Here is a 20,561-nt window from a genome sequence, read left to right as displayed (position 1 = left end):
AGAAATTCCATCTTAGATAACACATTTATCAAAAAACATGAGTGTGAAAACAGAAAAGTATTTAACAAAACATCTTTCACTGCCACGGTTTACCCTTCCCTTACTTGTCTTCTAAGACAAAGGAAGAAAAGGAGAAAAAGAAGAGTAGCCAAGATATTTATTACATAAAATCCACTTTTTTTCTTGCAAAATTTATAATAGCCGGATCCATGAGTTACATCTTAGATGCAACAAAAAGCATTTTTATTTCCATGCTCTAACTATGCTAGTTGGTGGGTGAAAAGATCATTCAAGTGATAAGACAGCCTCAGAGCAAACAGTACATTCTGATGGAAAATGAAATTTTAATACAGAGAGCTAACCTAATTTAAACAGCATCTTTTTAGTCAATTAGCCATCTAGTGCCAAAAAAAACCAGAAAAATCCAGAAAATCTTATATTCAAATGTAAAATATAGTAGTACACAAGTAACAAACATGACAAACTATTAAATCATATTTATATACTATAAAATTAAGATAAACAGAAGTTATAAACTTGTTCAAACAGCTACAAGCATATATGTATTTATGATTTATGTATACACACTTAAATACAATAAACTACTCACTTTAACAATGATACTGCTAAACATATAAATAACTAATCTAACACCTAAATTACTTAAATATCCCAGTTACAATTATTCAACTAGAAGACATATACCATATTCAACTGATAGAAACTAATTTTAATAGCCAGTTTAAATTATTTCTACTTACATAGTAAACTTTATCCATGCACTACAGACTGTTTATGATTTCAAAAAAAAAAAAACCCTAAATAGTAATTATTCCTCAGAAAAATTTTTTGGTTACAAAGGAAACTTTATGGCATGACTGCCTGGTTCAGTTGGTAGAGCAAGTGAATCGATCTCAGGGTGGTAAATTCAAGCCCCACCCTGGGTAGAGATTTATTTAAGAAAATAAATTCTTCAGGGGATCCCTGGTGGCTCAGCGGTTTAGCACCTGCCTTCAGCCCAGGGCATGATCCTGGAGTCTCGGGATCAAGTCCCACATTGGGCTCCCTGCATGGAGCCTGCTTCTCCCTCTGCCTGTGTCTCTGTCTTTCTCCCCCTGCCCCCCGCTCTGTGTCTCTCATGAATAAATAAATAAAATCTTTTTTTTAAAAATTCTTCAAAAAAAAATAATAAAAATAAATAAATAAAAAGAAAGGACATTTATTTAAAAGATAATGGTATGCGCTCAGAACAGGGGCAAGAAATGATTATTTGTATATTCTAAATGACGTTGGGATATCACAAAAACAGTTTGAAACAAAAGGTTAATTTGACTCACATCTTGAATCAAAAGTCTAAATTCCAAAACCATAAAAATAAAACATTTCTTGTTATCTTATTTTACAAGACTTACTTTATGTTAAAGATAAGTTAATCATTTGTTCCAAAGATAAAAGGACTATGGCAACTCACTAATAATGACTATTGAAGAGCACATAAGAAAGAAATGCATGGATGTTTTTGAGACTGTGACAATATCAAGGCTAAAAATATAAAGTGACAAGAGGGTGAAGAGTGAAGAGAGAAATGCCTTTAAAACACAGTCAAAGGGCAGCCCGGGTGGCTCGGTGGTTTGGCGCCGCCTTCAGCCCAGGGCCTGGAGACCCGGTTTCAAGTCCCACAAAGGGCTCCCTGCATGGAGCCTGCTTCTCCCTCTGCCTGTGTCTCTGCCTCTCTCTCTGTCTCTCATGAATAAATAAATAAAATCTTTGAAAAAAAAATAAAATAAAAATAAAAAATAAAAGAAATAAAAAAATAAAAAAGTCAAGAAGTGAAAAGTAAGAGGAAACCTGGGAAGGAGAAAAAAAATTAGAAATAATTTAAAGTAAGAAATGGGGGATCCCTGGGTGGCTCAGCGGTTTAGCGCCTGCCTTTGGCCCAGGGCGCGATCCTGGAGTCCCGGGATCGAGTCCCACGTCGGGCTCCCTGCATGGAGCCGCTTCTCCCTCTGCCTGTGTCTCTGTCTCTCTGTCTCTCTCTCTCTATCATGAATAAATAAATTAAAAAAAATAAAAATAAAGTAAGAAATGACTGCTAAGACCTACAGGTGTAAAATGGCAGGCACTTTTGTACAAAGATTGAAGTAATGGAAATATAGACTGAAAGAGAAGTGTGAATAAGCATGTGAAATCTAACATAAAATGACAGTTGTTGAATGTTTTATTAATAAACTTCCACTTTCTTAGATAAAAAAATACATCTAAAATTTAAACAAGCCATGTCCAAACTAATGTTTTATCATTTAACAGGGAAAAACTTAAAATTAAAAAAATAAAGCTTACCTCTGTTCATCTCCTGCACTTACATCATGTAAAAGTACGTAATATTTAAGTGTATTTGGTATAAACCACTTGGGATAAGAATAGTCACTGTTGTGCTGAATTCGATGCTGTTCTTGTGATAACTTTGAAAATTGTTCCACAGGTTCAGCTTCACTAGATGATGCTACCAACATACCTTGTAAACCATATTAAGGTAATTATCACTTAATACTAAATGATAAATATTATCCTATTAAAATAGACTTTTAAGGAGATTTTTTTCAAGCTAAAAAAAATCTGATTTCATATATTTTGCTGCAAAATCAAAATAATTCCTCCAACATTTCCAAATAATTCAAGATTTTAAATCTTAAGGGTTTTTTTGTTAACATTTTAGGTCATTTACATATATAAGGAAATCCATGAACATAAAAAGACACAATATCAAAATTATACATCAACATACTGAACAACTCTGATGAATCTTACTTCTCTCCATTCCATCTCACTGCAGTTTCATATTCTATCCTACCTCTTAACTTCTCTCTGCAACTTCATTAAGAAAACTAAAAAGCTGGGCAGCCCCGGTGGCTCAGCGGTTTAGCGCTACCTTCAGTCCAGGGCATGGTCCTGGAGACCCAGGATCGAGTCCCACGTCAGGCTCCCTGCATGGAGCCTGCTTCTCCCTCTGCCTGTGTCTCTGCCCCGCTCTCTCTCACTGTGTGTCTCACATGAATAAATAAATAAAATCTTAAAAAAAAAAAAAAAGCAAACTAAAAAGCCTTAATGGTCAGAAGAGGTTAACAGCTATAAAACAGGTTACTAAAAAAATGGAAAACTAATTTTAAATATGAGCTTTTGCACATGCAATTAATTTTGAGGCAATCAGCAAAAGCAGTTAACACTGACAATTTACTCTGTAAAATGGCTTAGAAACTTACTAAATGTGGAATACTTGAGCTGGAGAGAAAAAAAAAATACGCAAGACCTCAGTATTCTTACTTTGTACAAAAAAAATAATTTATCACAACCAGTCTTGTATCTGGGATGCTATTTAACAAAAACAATAAAAACTTGAAGCATCATCAATTAAAAATAATTTCTCCATTCTCCATGTCCTCTCAACAATTTTGCCCTCAGGGATCCCTGGGTGGCCCAGCAGTTTAACGCCGGCCTTCGGCCATGGGCATGATCCTGGGGTCCCAGGATCGAGTCCCACATCGGGCTTCCTGCATGGAGCCTGCTTCTCACTGCCTGTGTCTCTGCCTCTCTCTCTCTCTCTCTCTCTCTCTCTGTATCTCTCATGGATAAATAAATAAAATCTTAAAAAAAAAAAATTTGCCCTCACAGAACTATTTCTGAGATTAACAGCTTCTAAGACATATCATTTTAAGCAAACAGAAAGGTCAAAGGATACATGCTAAATAGTGGTTCAGAAATTCATGATCTGATGCTGGCATCGACTGAAGAAAGGTCTCTCTATAAGACTCAAACCATGGAGTAGTAGCTAAAATGAACAATATATAAAATTGTTAAAATTCCTCAATAAAATCAATTTATAACAGACAATATTTCAAGTCCATACTCCTAAAAGGTGTGAAAAATAACTCTCAGCAGCAAATAAGCATTTTTCACTTGTACTTAAAGATATAAGACAAGAACTTTTCACTTTTTCAAGATTTATTATATACGCCATATATATGTATTTGTAAAAATAAAACTGACTTATTCCCAAACCTATACAATAATCTCAGAATCTACTTATTAATCCTTTAAACATTACCTATAGGAGTAAAAACATTCTAGAACTAAAGTTTTGTGCCTCTGCCACTAATCATGTTGTCACAAGTGGCTCTTCTTCATAAATATCATTTCAAAGCAATGGTTTCTCAACCAAGAGTGATTCTGACCTCTAGGAAACATCTGGAGATACTCTGTTGTTACAACTAGGGTTGGGAACAGATGCTACTGGCTTCTAGGTAAATATATAAGGAACAGTGCAAAACATCCTAAAATGAAAAGAACAAGAAAGCTCTCCACAAAATAAAATGATTTGGTTGAGAATGTCAATAGTGGTAAGGTTGACAACCTCTACTTTATAATTTGATTACTTGAGTATGACAATAACAAAACCTTTTTAAATGAAATTTCAAAGTATACTTACCTTATAATCAAATATAAAGAGGTTTATCTTCACTTTTTAATAAATGTATATAATATAATACTTAAAATGTCAAACCTCTCTTGCTTGATGCTAAGCATTTTACAACTACTCATTTAAAAAAAAAACAACTTACTTTAAAGGTTAAGTCATTCGACTGGGCATTTCACAAGGTTTAAGAAAATTATCCAGATCAATTTTACTAAAAGACAATCCGAGGCTCCTGGGTGGCTCAGATGGTTGAGTGTGTCTGCCTTCATCTCAGGTCATAATCCCAGGATCCTGGGGTCGAGCCTCACTTTGGGCTCCCAGCTCAGCATGTCTGCTTCTCCCTCTGACTCTTCCTATTTGTTCTCTCTCTCTCTCTCTCTCTCTCAAGTGAATAAATTAAAAAATCTTAAAAAAAAAATAAATAAAAGACACTTCTTTTATTTTTTTAAGATTTTATTTATTTATTCATGAGAGACAGAGAGAGGCAGACACATAGGCATAGGAAGAACCAGGCTCCCTACAGGGAACCCGATGCAGGTCTCAATCCCAGAACACTGAGATCACGACCTGAGCTGAAGGCAACACTGAGCCACCCAAGTGGCCCCCATTCCTAGTTATTTATGATGATTATGAAACCTTTCATCTTAATCACTGAAAACAGCAAAAACACTTTGTTCACATTATAATACTACATTAACCAAATGGAAAAGGGGGGGGAAAAAGCCATTCCTCTTACCAAACAGTAATATCTTATCTGGTGTCATACATATATATACACAGATATAAAATTTCAATTCCAACAAATATCTTAAGAGAATAACCCATATACTGTTTAGGAGGGCTATCACTAACCTTTTCATGTTTATTGCTATGAGAAAAAACATTCCCAGAAATATTATAATCTGTAAGAAAAGTGGCAAAAATTGGAAAGGGAGAGGATTGAATGGAAGGGAGGGGAGGGAAGGAAGGGGAAAGGAGAGGAAGGAAAGGGAGAAAGAGAAGGGGAGGGGATGAAACGGAAGGGGAAAGGAAGGGAGGTGAAGGGGAAGGAGGAGAAGAAAAAAAACCAAAGTATACATATATATATATACAATGGTTGAAATAATACTTTCTAAAACTGGTGCAAGAAGATACCAGGTACTTAACTAAGGATATAAAAGACTGAAGGAAAAAATTTCAAATATATATATAGTAGAAGTGGGTTTTATCCTTCAGATAGGTCACATTGAGGTTGATATGGTAAGTTTTCTCTTTAGCCACATATTTCCTTGAGGGGCTAATTAAGAAGTCCTCTTTCAGTTTTTCTACATGCCAATAAATCAATAGCATCTTTCCTTTTTTTGCTTTTTCAAATGATACTTTTGCCAAAATGGGAAAATAATAGAAATTTTTGTTAACAAAAGACTTCTTTAACAGTGACAATTCTCTCCCCTTAAAAAAATTATCTTGGACTTATTTTGGTTAGTTTCGTTTTTCATTGACTTATTTTGAAATGAAATCACCATTTTGCTCAAACTCCTTTTCCATCTCCACATGTTTAGTTTGAAATTGAAATAGCAACCATGTTATCCTACCAGGTAAAGTTTTTCTATGCAGAATGTACTTTGTCTTGGTAAGGAAGGGTAAAGAAGGAAGCTAAGAGCTAAAAAACAATGTTCCATCCTCCATCCACACTCACAAAATGCAGCTTTTTCTCTGTCTCTTCTTTCTTCCCTTCTTAGTGCCAGTAATTTGAGACACAATTATTTATTAGTGTGCCCAATACGCATCTAACGTTTGTTATAAAACTAGAGACCTAAAGCAACTCTGATCCTTGTCATATTAAAACCAGAAATACTTAGTAACCCTGTATCTGTAAGAGAAAAAGACTGGATTATCCTAAATAAAAACATATAAACGTTGTCTGTAGGTTACATTTTTTCCCTTACTAATCATTCATAGAAGCTGAAATTGCCAGCAAAATCCCTATTCAGACTAAACGAAAAGCACCAATATTAACAAATTCCAAATAACATTGGTATTTATGACTATATAACTTTAAACTGTCCAGGATATACTAAAACATATTTTCAGAATGAAAACTTTCAAAAGAAAGAAATGAAATAATTAAAAGCTGTATAATTACTTAATTCAATAAAGTACAGACTCAAGGTCAAAAATATTTGACACCAAACACTAAGGTTATCAGAAAACATGGCTTAATTCAGAAGATCTTAGAACAGGAAAGCTATAACAAACTAAAACTGGAACTATTATGTAAAATTTATTAACATTTTTCAAATCATTAAAAAACTTAAAATAATACAAATAATTAAGAAATACTAACTTCTATTTCAACAACATGCTTAAGAACTATTTTTGAAGAGACTATTTCCATTCAAGTCTTTTGAGAAAAATCAGCAATAATCAAAATATTCTGAACAGATGTTTATTTATGCCCAATTTTTAATTTTATATTTCTCTGGCATCACAGTGGAAGATTTTTTTTTTAAGTAAATTGTCCTCTTTTGAACTATACTCCTTTTAACCCTCAGTCTATCAAGAAAAAAATACTCATTGTCATTTACCATATGAATCTAATTGATCCTTGATATTTTATTGTCTTTTTATTTACAGAATTATAAAGGTACAATAAAAAAACATTATTAGAAATTTTAGTAAGAGTTTAAACATAGCAAATTCAAATTTGTTTTCCCAGTTTTCCTCATTTTAAACACACACATGCCTCAATTAGGCAATATCCTTTGAATACAACTAACTGTTCAATGGTCATTCATTAACCTGGAACACATCCATCATGTAAACACTGATTCCAGATTCAAATAAATCTGTAAGTTCTAGTTTTATCATTACTTCTATTCCTTCTTGTACTTGCATAGTCTCGGAAACTTTGATGGTTCATAATTTTGCTGAAGAGAAAAAGGTCATTTCATTTGCTCCATCACTACAAAACACCTTCATTTTCAAACTTTTAAATAACAAACAGAATGATCAATAAACCCAATGAATTTTTCACCTCTACGTCATCTAATCCCTTATACTCCCCTTCACACACACACACATCTACTTGCCTACCTGCCTTTAACATCTGTCCACGTTCAAACTGTATCAAGTAAATTTTGTCATACAAACGTCATTTAGTATGAAAGAATACTGTCCCATGTCCTTTAACAAAAGAGAATAGTTAGGACCCCAGGGTGGCGGCTCAGCAGTTAAGCGGCTGCCTTTGGCTCAGGGTGCAATCCTGGAGTCTGAGGATCGAGTCCCACATTGGGCTTCCTGTATGGAGCCTGTTTCTCCCTCTGCCTACATCTCTGCCTCTTCTTTCTCTCTGTCTCTCTCATGAATAAATATATAAAAATCTTAAAAAAAAAAAAAAAAGATGGGGCGCCTGGGTGGCTCAGTGGTTAAGCTTCTGCCTTTGGCTCAGGTGGTGATCCTGGAGTCCCGGGATCGAGTCCCACATCAGGCTCCCTGCAAGAAGCCTGCTTCTCCTTCTGCCTATGTCTTTGCCTCTCTCTCTCTCTCTGTGTCTCTCATGAATAAATAAAATCTTTTTTAAAAAATAAAAAATAAATTTAAAAAAAAGAGAACGGTCTAGGTTCTTGTCTCAAAATACTGTGTTGTCTTTTTTTTATACCTTCTTAAAAGAAAATTCAATATTTTGGGCAATGGGAAATTAAAAACTAAAGTAGGATAAAATAACAATGACTTATTTCACTACTGCAACATCCTTCTACACAATGTCACCATTCTTCTACTTTCTTGTAGCTTGGCATAATTGATAAATAATTACTAAGATGATGAAAAATAGCAAAATATTCAAGATAGCAGAAAAACCAGAACTATAAGTTCCTACCTTGTACTAGCCATGTTTTAAGTTAATTGTCACCCTTTTAAAGTGTTCTTTATGCTTTTTTGTTCACAACTGAAAACTTAAAGGAAAATATTAAAGAATAAACAGGGGTACCTAGGTGACTCAGTAAGTTAAGCATCAGCCTTCAGTTCAGGTCATGATCCTGACAGGACCTTGGGATACAGCTCTGCTTTGCGCTCCCTACTCCCTACTCACCAGGGAGCCTGCTTCTCCCTCTCCCCCTGTCTCTGCCTCAGGCTGCAGCTCCCCCTGCTCCTGCTTTCAGGAGAGTGCATGTGCATGGCTGCGCAAGCACTGTCTCAAAAAAATAAATAAAATCTTAAGAAAGAAGGAAGGAAGGATAAACAAGCCTCTAAAATACTGTTTATATACAGGACTACACTCTATCACGATATTTTAGAGTAAGAGCAATTAATACAAATCAGAAAAAGCATACTATACAATAAAAGGGAGACAAAGCATGTTCTTCCTTATTTTCTAAAAGATACCCCAAAATCATACTATTCAAAGAAAATAATGCCTGGATTTAGCAGATAATGCTATAAATCAAGAGTAAACACAACAGATAATAGGATAGATAACAAAAGTTGAGCAAGCAATACCAGACCACCTCAGTTTTTAAAAATTAGACATGTCATTGGGATGAATATAAAACAGCAACAGCTGAGAAGAAAAAGATAGTATGTAAGGAGTAGAGTGAAAACAATGTGCAAAACTGAGACTACTACAGTAAATACCTGTATATAAAGAGAATTCTTTCAATTCCATCAATGTGTCTTTCCTTTTTTTATTAAAAAAAATATTTTATTTATTTATTCATGAGAGAGAGGCAGAGACATAGGCAGAGGTAGAAGCAGGCTCCCTGTGATGAGCCCAATGCTGGACTCCATTCAGGAACACCTGGATCATACCCTGAGCCAGGCAGACACTGAGCCACCCAAGCATCCCCAATGTGTCTAATTATCATACCAAGGAACACTAGCTTTAATGGACCAATGTGATGAAGAAACATGGCACTGTTAAGTGAGACTTATAAGGTAAATACCTAATATGTATTTCTTAAAACAGAATGGGTAAAAACTATGCTGACTCACATTAATGATAAACCTTAGAAGTGTATTTCTAGACAGAGAGAATTATTATCTTTAAAAATGGATAAAATCACTCTTAAATCTCATGATTCCTGAATTTTACTAAATGAATTTTTATTAATAGAATAGAATTTCATAAAATGAATTTTTTTGCACTTAAGTTCAAGTCCCATGTTGGACCTAGAGCTTACTTTGAAGAAAAAAAAAAGGCAATTACCAAGTCCAAAAAAAAAAAAAAATATGTATGAAAACAAACTGAGCCCAATATATGCCTCTGCAGTGAAGAAGAAAATAATCTTCAATTTAGAATCTTAATATTGTCAAGTGAATATCAACCAAAATATGAAAACTACATTAGGAAGATGGGGAAAGGAGCAGTAGGAATGATTAATCTAAATCTTCATCAATTATAATGAGAAATCAATAAGTAAAATTTAAAATTGTTTAAGCCATAGATAGCCATATAGAAATATGACTTAAAAACACTAAACACAGGGACACTTGGGTGGCTCAGTTGGTTAAGTGTCTAAGTTTTGATTTGGGCTCAAGTCATGATCTCAGGGTTGTATTCGAGCCCTGCACTGAGCCCCACACTGGTCTCCTTGCTGAGTGTGGAATCTGCTTAAGATTCTCTCTCTCTCTCCCTCCCCCTCTGCCCCTTCCTCTGCTCTCACACACTCTCTAAAATAAATAATCTTAAAAACACACACACACACACACACACACACACACACTAAATACCAGAGGAACCCATGAAAATAACTGGAAGGGCAGAGACACATAGGAAACACATCATTTTGTTTTTTCCTTGTAAGTCTTTTCAGTATTTTATCTATGTACACATATCATTTGGATAAACTTTTTAAAAGTAAAAGGTATTGTAAGCTTTAGAGGTTAGGAAGAATAAAAAAAGGTATTTTTTGTTTTTAAATATGATAGTTAACCACACTCTGTGCCCCCTTAGCACTCTGGCATTATCAGATATGCCACATCCCTGTTAGAATGTATTGTGATTATAAGGTATTATAAATTAGAATATATCATGATTACTGACTTACATGTTTATCTCCCCACCAGATTATAAACTCATATGTCTTCTTTATCTCTTTTATTGTGATACAAGGCACATAGTAGGAAATCAGTAAATATTTGTTGCATGAACAACAAAAGTGTTAAAGACCCTATGAAACAGAATTACAGGATTAAAGTTCTAGGAAAGGTCTTAACAAAGAATCTAAATAAATTCTCTTGTTATCAAAAAAATGAAACCAAGTCTGAATAAGTGACTTATTCAAGTTATCCAATTAACTAATGACTATGGTACTATAAAAACTTGGACAATCTGGCATATATTGTCCTTCACATGTCAACATGAATTTCCCACTGATGACAGGGAAACAATAGTTCAAATTCCAATACTTACTCCCAGAAATATCCCAATTTTATCGTGTGTTAAAACATATTATGCCAGAAACTGCTCAAAATATGTAACCTGAAATTCAGATTCTTTTAATGTATTAAAGATAACCATCATATTCTAAACTTAAATAATGCAATTAATTTCTGTGGCAATTAAAATAACATAGAATAACACAGGAAGATATCTAAACAAAATAGTTCTACAAACATTTCTAACTACACAAGTGCAATCAACTAACTTTGTGACCTAAGATATATCACTTAAACTCTCTGAATGTTTAAGAAAATCTTTAAAAATGCAATTAGGTGTTAAAATAATTAGATTATAAATTATGCCAACCTAAAAAGATTATTTTATTAGGTTGCTGAAATATCCTGATTAGATGATGTACTTTTAATCTTTGCCCTCTAAAAGTCTATTCCATGTTTCTAGTAAGTCTTTTTCATACTAGAAGAGTCACATCAAACACTACTCATTTTACATACTGATATATTTCACCTACCAATCTAATTAAGAAAACATTTACCATTGAAATCAGATTAATAAGCACTTTAAAAAGATGAAATATTTACTCATAAAAACTTCTTCAACTTCACACTAAGCAGGATAAAAACTAAAACTTAATGCTTTTTATTTTACTTATGTCACAAATGAATGTTGTTTTTGTCTTTCATTCAAGAAATATTTATTATGCCTATGTTTTAGACATTAAGTACTACAAAGAAAAGAAAGAGCAAAAGTTCCTGCCCTCGTGGAACCTTCTATTAACTTTACAATTAAAACTATATAAGCATCTTATTATAAAAAAAAATAAAATAAAATAAAATCATGTAATTTATAGTTGGCTGCCTACTTGACCGTAACCTCTGTAAAAGGACTATTCTTTTCCAAAACTGTATGCCCAACCTCTAGCACCCAGTAGGCATTTAAGTGTTTGCTGAATGATTTCCAAGATACAGAACTGCTTTTTCTAACAGAAGAACGCTTGACTTTAATAATAATAATAAAACTTATTACATACCACTGATGTTGAGGTCATAATCTCCTGCTGTAATCACATTAGCTACTAATCCTTCTGCAGGCTGACTGCCAGAAACAACATCATTCAAAAGCTTCCGAATGGCTCCAGGCTGAGGTGGTTGGGTGATAATGTTGCTTACTGCTATCTTCAGATTTTTGATTACATGAAGCTGATTATTAGGATCTCTCATATGAACTTTAAAAAAAAAAAAAAAGGAAAAAGGCTTGAAATTCTACACAATGCATAACCACTCAAATATTACAACAATAAACAATTGGGTTAATACTTCACAAAAAAGAATGCTCCAATCAGAAACCAGAAATTCCAAATGGAAGTCTTCCAGAAATACAACCAACTTAGAATATTTCCTTATATACCAAAACGGCTAGCTAGACCGTCTAACCTCCCACAATGCTACTGCTCACAACTTTCCTATCTGTAGGTCCTTTCCTTTCCCCTATGTTTGGAGTTGTCAGGGACCAATAACTATCCATACCAAATCCCTATTCTCCCCTCCCCCTCAGGCCAGTTCAGGGCAATGTGACCTGTGAGATCTGTGGTATCAACGCTGAACAGTAAAGGGGAAGAAAGGGCAATTAAGTGCTGTGCATGGGCCTCCTCTGCTTCTCTTAATGTACTGCCTGCATTCTTAGCCCTACTCTACCATCAAAAAAATAGTGCCCACCCTGGTGCGGGAGGATGATAGTGGGGAGGTTGTGTATGCCCTGGAACATGGAAACTGTATTCTCTGCTCAATTTCCCCATGAACCTAAAACTACTCTAAAAAACTAAAATCTACTTAAAAATAAAAAAGCCCAGATCCCTTCTACAACCTCAATACCTCCTGACTCCACCCTGCTATAAGCCTTGCCTCAGCCTATGTAGGATTTTTAACTAGTGGTTCAAAACTTCTCCCTGAAGAATTGGTCTGCAGGACACCATATCAAGAAGACAGTGTCCACAGTGCACAGTAGGAAATGTGAGCATATTTTCACATAAATATAATCGGACAAGATATTAGTTTTCATAACAGTATAAAAGCAGTCCGTTATATTAAGGACTCAACTTTTAGAGTTAAATTTTACTTTAAATCATAACCCACCATATGGTACCTGGGTCATTCTAAACAACTTTTTAACTTTTCTATGCTTCAATTTCCTCATCTCTAGCATGTAAGTCATGTCTCCTTAATACGGCTATTTATTTTTTTAAGACTTTAGATGAGCTATTGTTAGATGAGACAGTAAGTGTAAAAGAACTGAGTACCACACCTGCCACATACATAATTATACAGTTAGGCACTCAAGAACTCATGACAGTGGCAGGTATCACATACAAATGAGGAAACTTTGGAAAATTGGCTCTGGGTACCTACCCATAAAAAATTGACACTTTTTTCTCAGGAGAGAATCTTTATATCAAGCTTTTAAGTTCAGGCCTGTTTATATTTTAATTAGTTACATCAAACAACTTCCTAAATTTCCTAGGTGTCTTCTCTGTTGACGTCTAAATTTTTAACAAACATAAGACAATAATCTTTTAAAAATAGTACATATAAAAAAATATATAGTACATATAGTATAAATAAATATGTGCACTTGTGTTGTAAGAATACACGTATAGCAACTATATATGCAAATTCCATTACAGTGATTGTCCAAGATGAAAGATGGAAGAAATGTGGGGAAGGGGACTTCAATTGTTTAATGTTGGATTTTTTTTTTTTTTTTTAATATTCATGAAAGACACAGAGAGAAAGGCAAAGACACAGGCAGAGGGAGAAGTAGGCTCCCCACAGGGATCCTGATGCAGGATTCAATCCCAGGACTCCCGGATCACGACCTGAGTCGAAGGCAAACGCTCAACCATTGAGCCACCCAGGTGCCCTGATTCTTTTTTTAAAGGAAAGGAAAAAATACAATGTAAATAAGACAAGAAGATTAGTTGGTTCTGTGTAGTGAGGAACTGGATATTAAGAAATTGTCTTCCCTGAATTGTTTTTCTAATTTAAATAAACACAAGCCTCTTCCCCTAATTAAACTTCTCAGCTCCTCTAGCTATGAAATAGAGAAAATGAAAATACTATGTTACATTTCTGATATTTTAAGAACATATTGTACAAATATTCTCCCTAAACTTGGTCCATAATTGTCAAATAACAGAAGTAGTCATGTATGTATTAAATGTCTCTCAAAATTTTAAATAGGCTAATTATCTTTTGGTATTCCCTAAGAGTTAACACACACACACACAAAAGACATTTTACGGGTGCCTAGCTGGCTCAGTCCACAGAGCACATGACTTTTGGTCTGGGGTAGGGGGAGAAATGTGAGTTCAAGCCACATGTTGAGGGTAAAGTTTACTTGAAAAAAAAAAAAAAAGACATTCTAGCTTTGCCCTATGTTCAGAGTGAATTTATCATTTATTAGGTAATCCTAATAAATCTGGAAATGAATTAACAGATGTGGCAGCCAGCTTCTGAAATGGTCCCCCAATGATCCCATTTTTTGTGTTATACTCTTGTGTAGTCCCTTCCCACATCCTAGAATTGGTATATGTGACCAACAGAACACAGCAAAAGCAAGGGTATAGGGGTGCCTGGGTGGCTCAGTCTGTTAAGCGTCTGCTTTCGGCTCAGGTCATGATCCCAGAGTCCTGAGACTGAGCCCCACATTGGGCTCCTTGTTCAGTGGGGAGCCTGATTCACCCTCTCTCTCTGCTTACTGTTTCCCTCACTTGTGCATATGCACGCTGTCAAATAAAATCTTAAAAAAAAAACAAAGGCAAGGGTATATTACTACTGAAAAACATTATGAGTACAGCTCTTATCTTGGGTTCTCTTATCACTCCCTCTGAGTCAATCTAACTGTTGTACCATGGGGATACTCAGAGAGCCTGTGGAGAGGCCTACATGGCACAGAAGAGAGATCTCAGGACAACATCTACTGTGGAAATGGGACTTGCCAACAATCACAACTGAGCTTGGAAGCAGATCCTCCAGCCCCTGATGACTATACTATAGTTTCCTGACAGCTCCACTGCAACCTCAAGAGAGATCCTGGGCTAGAACCACCCAGCTAAGCCAGATTCCTGAGAAACTGAGATATAATAAATGCTTTTTTCCCCCCAAGGTACTAAATTTTTGAATAATTTGTTATGCAACAATAGATAAGTAAAACATGAGAATATCACAAAATTAACCTAATAAAGAGAAAGATAAAAGCTAAGAATGATTAAGAGAAATGCTCTTTAAAAAGCACACACAAAAAAATTCAAAAGCTTGGCTTCATTAAGAATTAAGAGTACACCACAAAAACTTAACTTTACCACATAACATCTCAATTTCAAAATGAAATTCAGCTCTGTCACTGTCTTATCTTTATAGGTTACCACAGAATTTCTTGAATACTGTATTATGAAGTAACATCCTACTATGTACAGTTCCATGGAATACTCTTTTCTCAAGCTAGTTAAGAGTTGTTTCAGAAAAATCAATTCCAGGTTCAAATAAATTTGAGAAATATATGATTAAGGTTTTTTTTTTTAAGATTTTATTTATTTATTCATGAGAGACACAGAGAGAGAGAGAGAGAGAGAGAGAGAGAGAGGCAGAGACCCAGGCAGAGGGAGAAGCAGGCTCCATGCAGGAAGCCCGATGTGAGACTCAACCCCTGGACCCCGGGATCACATCCTGAGCCAAAGGCAGACAGAAGCTCAACTGATGAGCCACCCAGGTGCCCCTAGATTAAGTTTTTAAAAGGTCTCTTTATACAGGTCTTCCCAGAGCCTTTAATGTGCTAACAACACTGTAATTCTCACTAACACATCTATTTGAAGCAAACATATCTGATCACACATCAGGTATTCTTTGGAATATATATTTAAAAATGAAATAATATCTTTTATGTTTTTACCCAGCACGAGAAACTTTAATGTATAAATCAAACCTCAACTGCTGGAAAAAAGTCGTAACTTGTACAAAAATGACACAAGCATGTTATCTAAATTTTGAAGGCTTGAATTTATCCAAAGTTTGGTACTTGAAAAACTTGCAGGCTAATTACCTGGTTACATTACCACAGTAGTTAAGACTGAAAGTTAAGAATGAAATTTTTTTTGATGAAGTACTTCCAACCTCTTAAAAGAAACTTAAGAAAACTAGACGCAGGGACGCCTTGGAGTGGCTCAGGGGTTGAGCTCTGCCTTCAGCTCAGGGCGTGATCCTGCAATTCCAGGATTGAGTCCCTAATTGGGCTCCCTGTATGGAGTCTGCTTCTCCCTCTGCCTGTGTCTCTGCCGCACGCGCGCTCGGGCGCTCTGTCTCTCATGAGTAAATAAAATCTGAAAGAAAAGAAAAGAAAAGAAAAGAAAGAAAAGAAAAGAAAAGAAAGAAAAGAAAGAAAGAAAGAAAGAAAGAAAGAAAGAAAGAAAGAAAGAAAACTAGATGCAGTTAGTACCCTTCAAAAGTCCTTCAGAAAATATTCAAGATTTATATAAAAATTATTCTATTCTTTTTAAACCCTTAAATAAATTTAATCCATTTAAAAATAATAATATATACCTTTTGAAAGTAAAAACCAAGTACTTTCAAAAGTTGGTGTTTAAGTGAAATTATTTAAGTCTTATAAATGTCTAAATGATGCACTGAAACCCTGTTTAGAATTACTGAAGAACTATCACTATGAAAGCAAAAACAGTGAGGTTTGGTTAAGTAATTATGTGACCACTATTCTCCGTAATAGATGGCCAGTGGAAATTTCTCAAGCAGTATTAAGATTACAAACTTTGTGTTGAAATGATAAATATATGTTAAGTTTCAAACATATATCTAGCATAATGATCAGAAGAATATATATAATCACCATTACTTAATAAAAAGCAGTACTTGCTGAGTTTTAAAAAATATATCCAAGGAATCTAGAATGGCTCTCTACTGCCTAATACGTAAGTTTAAACTCTATTTTTAAAGTCCTATATATGCATGGTATTCAAATTTGTTTTATCAACCCTCCCTCAGTACAGCTTTAAACCAACAGTTTTCCTACTGAAACCTTAAAAAAAAAAAAAAGTCCCCTGGAAATATTCAACAGTTTTGATCTCAAATACTCATAGGCCACAAATGGAGTCCTATCATTTTTTTTAACATTTCTTTCTCCTCCTAAGGAAATTTTAGCTGTTTTGGTTAGTTGTATTCTTAAAGTATGCGTTTGAAGTTATATTCTCATGCCTCATTGCCTAAAGATAAGCAGCTAAGAGGAATCCTCACACTTGAAACAAAAAAAAAAGTAGCATTTTCTGCATGGCAAAGAACCCCCAAATTTACTGACCAGAAAAAAATTGAACACAGGCAAATTAAGTCCTTTTCACCAAATTTCTAATGCCACCGCCAAAGTCTATACCCTAAACATCTTAAACTTTGAAATGGTTATCAACTCCTACTTATAGACCACATAATTCTAATCTCCCTAATTTGATACCCTTGTTCAAGAATCTATGAGTGCCATATACTTAACCATTAGATAAGAAATCCAAAATTCCTTTCCTAGAATTCAAGACCCTTCCTTATCTAGGCATCTTCCCTTATTATCCTGTACTCTGATAGGGATAATTTCCTCACTGTTCCCCAACCACTCAGTCATAACTTATACCTTTTGCCCATGCCATTCTAACCTCACTCCACTCGTCAACAGGAAATGCTGGCACTCTTTCTCTCCACCAACTCTCTACTTAACCTTGGAATTATATTCCTTCCCTTAACCTTTTGCCTTTTACAGAATGAAATCAGAATATTGAAGTGAGCTCCTATTCACTGCACTATTCAATACCAGCCAGATGTAGCTATTGGGCAACTAAAACGTCTAGTCCAAACTAAAACATAAATCGTCTAAATGTCTAGATGCACACCAAAGTTCAAAGACGTGGCAATAGAAAAAGAATGTAAAATACTAAGATGTTTTATATTGTTGATATGTTGAAATGTAACATTTTGGAAATATTAAAACTAATTTCACTGGGTTTTTTTAACTTTGTTTTATAATGTGACTACTAAATAATTTAAAATTATATATGTGACTCACATATTTCTACTGGACAGCACTGCTCTCTAGTATGAATAAACAATCCTATTGCCAGGAGAGGAGTTAAGGACACCTTGAATCACACTGTTTTTAAATCTTTCTCACACGAAATACTGTGGACAAAAAAAAAAAAAAAAAAATACTGTGGACAAGTTAACATCTCTATGCTCAAAAGTCCTCAAATTTTATCTACCCCATAGGATTCAATGAGAACTAAGAGAAAAGCTAAATACAGCAGGTATCGGATATTAGCATTATTATTCTTTATTAACAAAGCAGGAAAGGGCATACACATCAAAGTCAAACAGATTCACACTTTTTAAAGAATTTAAGAATATAGGGTACTTTGTTCTTGTTGCTTTAGTAGAACACAAAGAGTACAAGCTGAAGAAATCCAAAAGTTCCTAAACTTTGTGTTTTTTTTGGACAGTTCCCACCCTCCTTTAAATAATAAAGTGAACTTATGGAGCTATTCTCCCAAAGAATACACACCCGTGGCATGTAAATACATAAATTCATGCCACAGCGCTTTTTGTGGAGAAATCATCATAATCAAATAAACATCACAACCGTTGGCTTGAGGCAGTCTGGTTACAGAACCCTTCGCTTTACACACACCTTAACAAAAGAACCTGACCTATACTTTGCTATGCTGTTTACAAAGGCAGATACACTGGTTAAATACCCAGGAGTTCATGCTTATTTTTCCCTAATAAAGAATCTAAAGGTGGAGAAAACAGGTAGCTCTTAAATAAAGGACTCATTTCTCCCGCTGGCTAAACTTTTATCCGAAAAACTAAATTTCCAAGGCTTTACTATTCCTATAAATCTATTCAACTCCAACTATCTAGATTGATTACAACTTGTCCTTACTTCCTCGTCCCTCGGGCAAAAGGCCATTACAAATTATTATTTTTCTAACTTTTTTTCGGGAGAGGTTACACATTATATATTTATGAAAATGTTCTCATTTTCGGGCAGCCTGGGTGGCTCAGCGGTTTGGCGCTGCCTTCAGCCCAGGGTGTGATCCTGGAGACCAGGGATCGAGTCCCACGTTGGGCTCCCGGTGCATGGAGCCTGCTTCTCCCTCTGCCCGCCCCCCTCTGTGTGTTTCTCATGAACAAATAAATCTTTAAAAAAAAAAAAAGAAAGAAAATGTTCACATTTTCAAAGAAAAAAGAAACAAAACAAAACAACAGAAGATTAGGAAGAAGCCCCATTACCAGAAGAATGTAATATTCAAGAGAACTTTGAAGTCCAGTTTTAACACCCAGAGAGGTGGTCGGTCTTCTCCAGGAAGACCTCATCGGTCTAAGAGGCAGCATCTTCCTACCCTTCCCTGCCCTAGCAACTTAACTTCCTAATTCCCTCCCTGTGGCCGCTGAAACCGTCTCAACGCGCTTCTCAGGGGTCATGTTTTTCTTGACACTAATTACCCAGCAGCCCGGCTCGTCCGGGTCAGCAGGGAAGAGCCTAGGGAGACTGGAGGTTAGGACCGCGCCGTCTTGACAACCGCCCTCGTGGCCCCTCCCCCAGCCGCCGCGGGGGACACCGCGCGGCCCCAGCCCCGGACGCCACTCGACGGGCTCCAAGGTGTAAACATCGCCCTCCTCTTCCCGGCCCGCTCCCAACTTCCTTCTCCCGGCCCGGCTTTCACGGAGCACAGCGAAAAAGGGAGGAGACCACATACCCTCCGAAGTGAGGCGAGAGAAGGGCTTAAGCAACTCCGCGAAGCTCAGGTGATTGAGACGAGTGAGCCGCTCGGCTTCGTCGCTGCACAGAGCGGCGACACAGGGGACGAAGGAGTCCGGGATTAGCTCCTGCACCGATTGTACACACTGGGCCATCGCCGCGGCCCGAGCTGCGGCGGCGCCCGCCCTCCGGCCCACTGTCTGAGGCCGATCCTGCCGCTGCAGCAGCTCCTGCCGCCGCCCGCCGGCCTAGCCCGGCCGGGCGGGGCTCCGCACTGAAGCCTGGAGACCAATGGAAGGAACAGACGCCGCTGCCTCGGCTCCCGGGCACACGCCACCGACCCCTCCCCGGCACCGCCGCTCCTCAGGGCTCGCCCCGGCGTCTTCGCATTCCACCTGGATAGGTGGAGCCGCCGACAAACGCCACTTAGGCTTCCCGACGGCAAAACCTTGGTCACTGCCCGGCCGGAACCGCCATGTTGAGGCCGAACCCTGACCCACCGGCAGTGCCCGTCCCGGCAGGCCCCGCGCTCGCCCCTCACGTGACGGTATTAAAGGAGGAGATGGGGGCGGGGGAGGGGCGCCGAGGAGAGGGAAGTGGAGAGCGACGGAGGCCGGTCGGGAGGCCGGCGCCGGAAATGGTGCGATGGGTGGGCCTCTGCCGGGTGGGGCGGGGCTACAAGCGCGGTGGGCGGGGCCAAGCGGGAGACGCGCGACTTGAGGCCTGGTTCTCACGCCCGCCATTGGCAAAGCCGAGAGAGGTGCCGGGGCACGCGGGCGGGTCGGCGTTCGGGATCCGTGACGTCACAGTGGGCGGGGTCTGTTTGCCCCGCCCCCCAGGCTCTCCCTAGAAACCGGCAAGTCACGTGGTTGTTGGCGCTCGGGGTAGAGCAGCAAAGGGTACCTGCTCAGG

General features: G+C 36.9%; 1 protein-coding gene across 8 annotated transcripts in view; it reads right to left on the bottom strand.

Annotated features, from left to right (window-relative positions):
• Nucleotides 1-20,201, bottom strand: part of TRAPPC8 (trafficking protein particle complex 8) — an 88,132-nt gene extending 67,931 nt beyond the window's left edge. For 2 of the 8 annotated variants that reach the window (XM_038543593.1, XM_038543594.1), the window contains exons 1-4: nucleotides 19,648-20,184; nucleotides 11,881-12,075; nucleotides 3,737-3,826; nucleotides 2,341-2,515 (exon numbers count right to left, since the gene is read on the bottom strand). In XM_038543593.1, coding sequence (XP_038399521.1) covers nucleotides 2,341-2,515; nucleotides 3,737-3,826; nucleotides 11,881-12,075; nucleotides 19,648-19,804 — 617 coding nt within the window. In that variant the 5' untranslated portion in view covers nucleotides 19,805-20,184. Of the gene's footprint in view, nucleotides 1-2,340; nucleotides 2,516-3,736; nucleotides 3,827-10,497; nucleotides 10,621-11,880; nucleotides 12,076-19,647 lie in introns of those variants that run through there. The other 6 variants (XM_038543595.1, XM_038543596.1, XM_038543598.1 and 3 more) reach the window with 4 other exon arrangements.
• Nucleotides 20,202-20,561: the final 360 nt, after the last annotated feature.

The sequence above is a fragment of the Canis lupus genome, chromosome 7 (genome assembly GCF_011100685.1).
Source record: "Canis lupus familiaris isolate Mischka breed German Shepherd chromosome 7, alternate assembly UU_Cfam_GSD_1.0, whole genome shotgun sequence".
Classification (NCBI taxonomy): domain Eukaryota; kingdom Metazoa; phylum Chordata; class Mammalia; order Carnivora; family Canidae; genus Canis; species Canis lupus.
The sequence above is the reverse complement of the archived record's forward strand: the minus strand, read 5'-3'. Positions and strand labels throughout refer to the sequence as shown.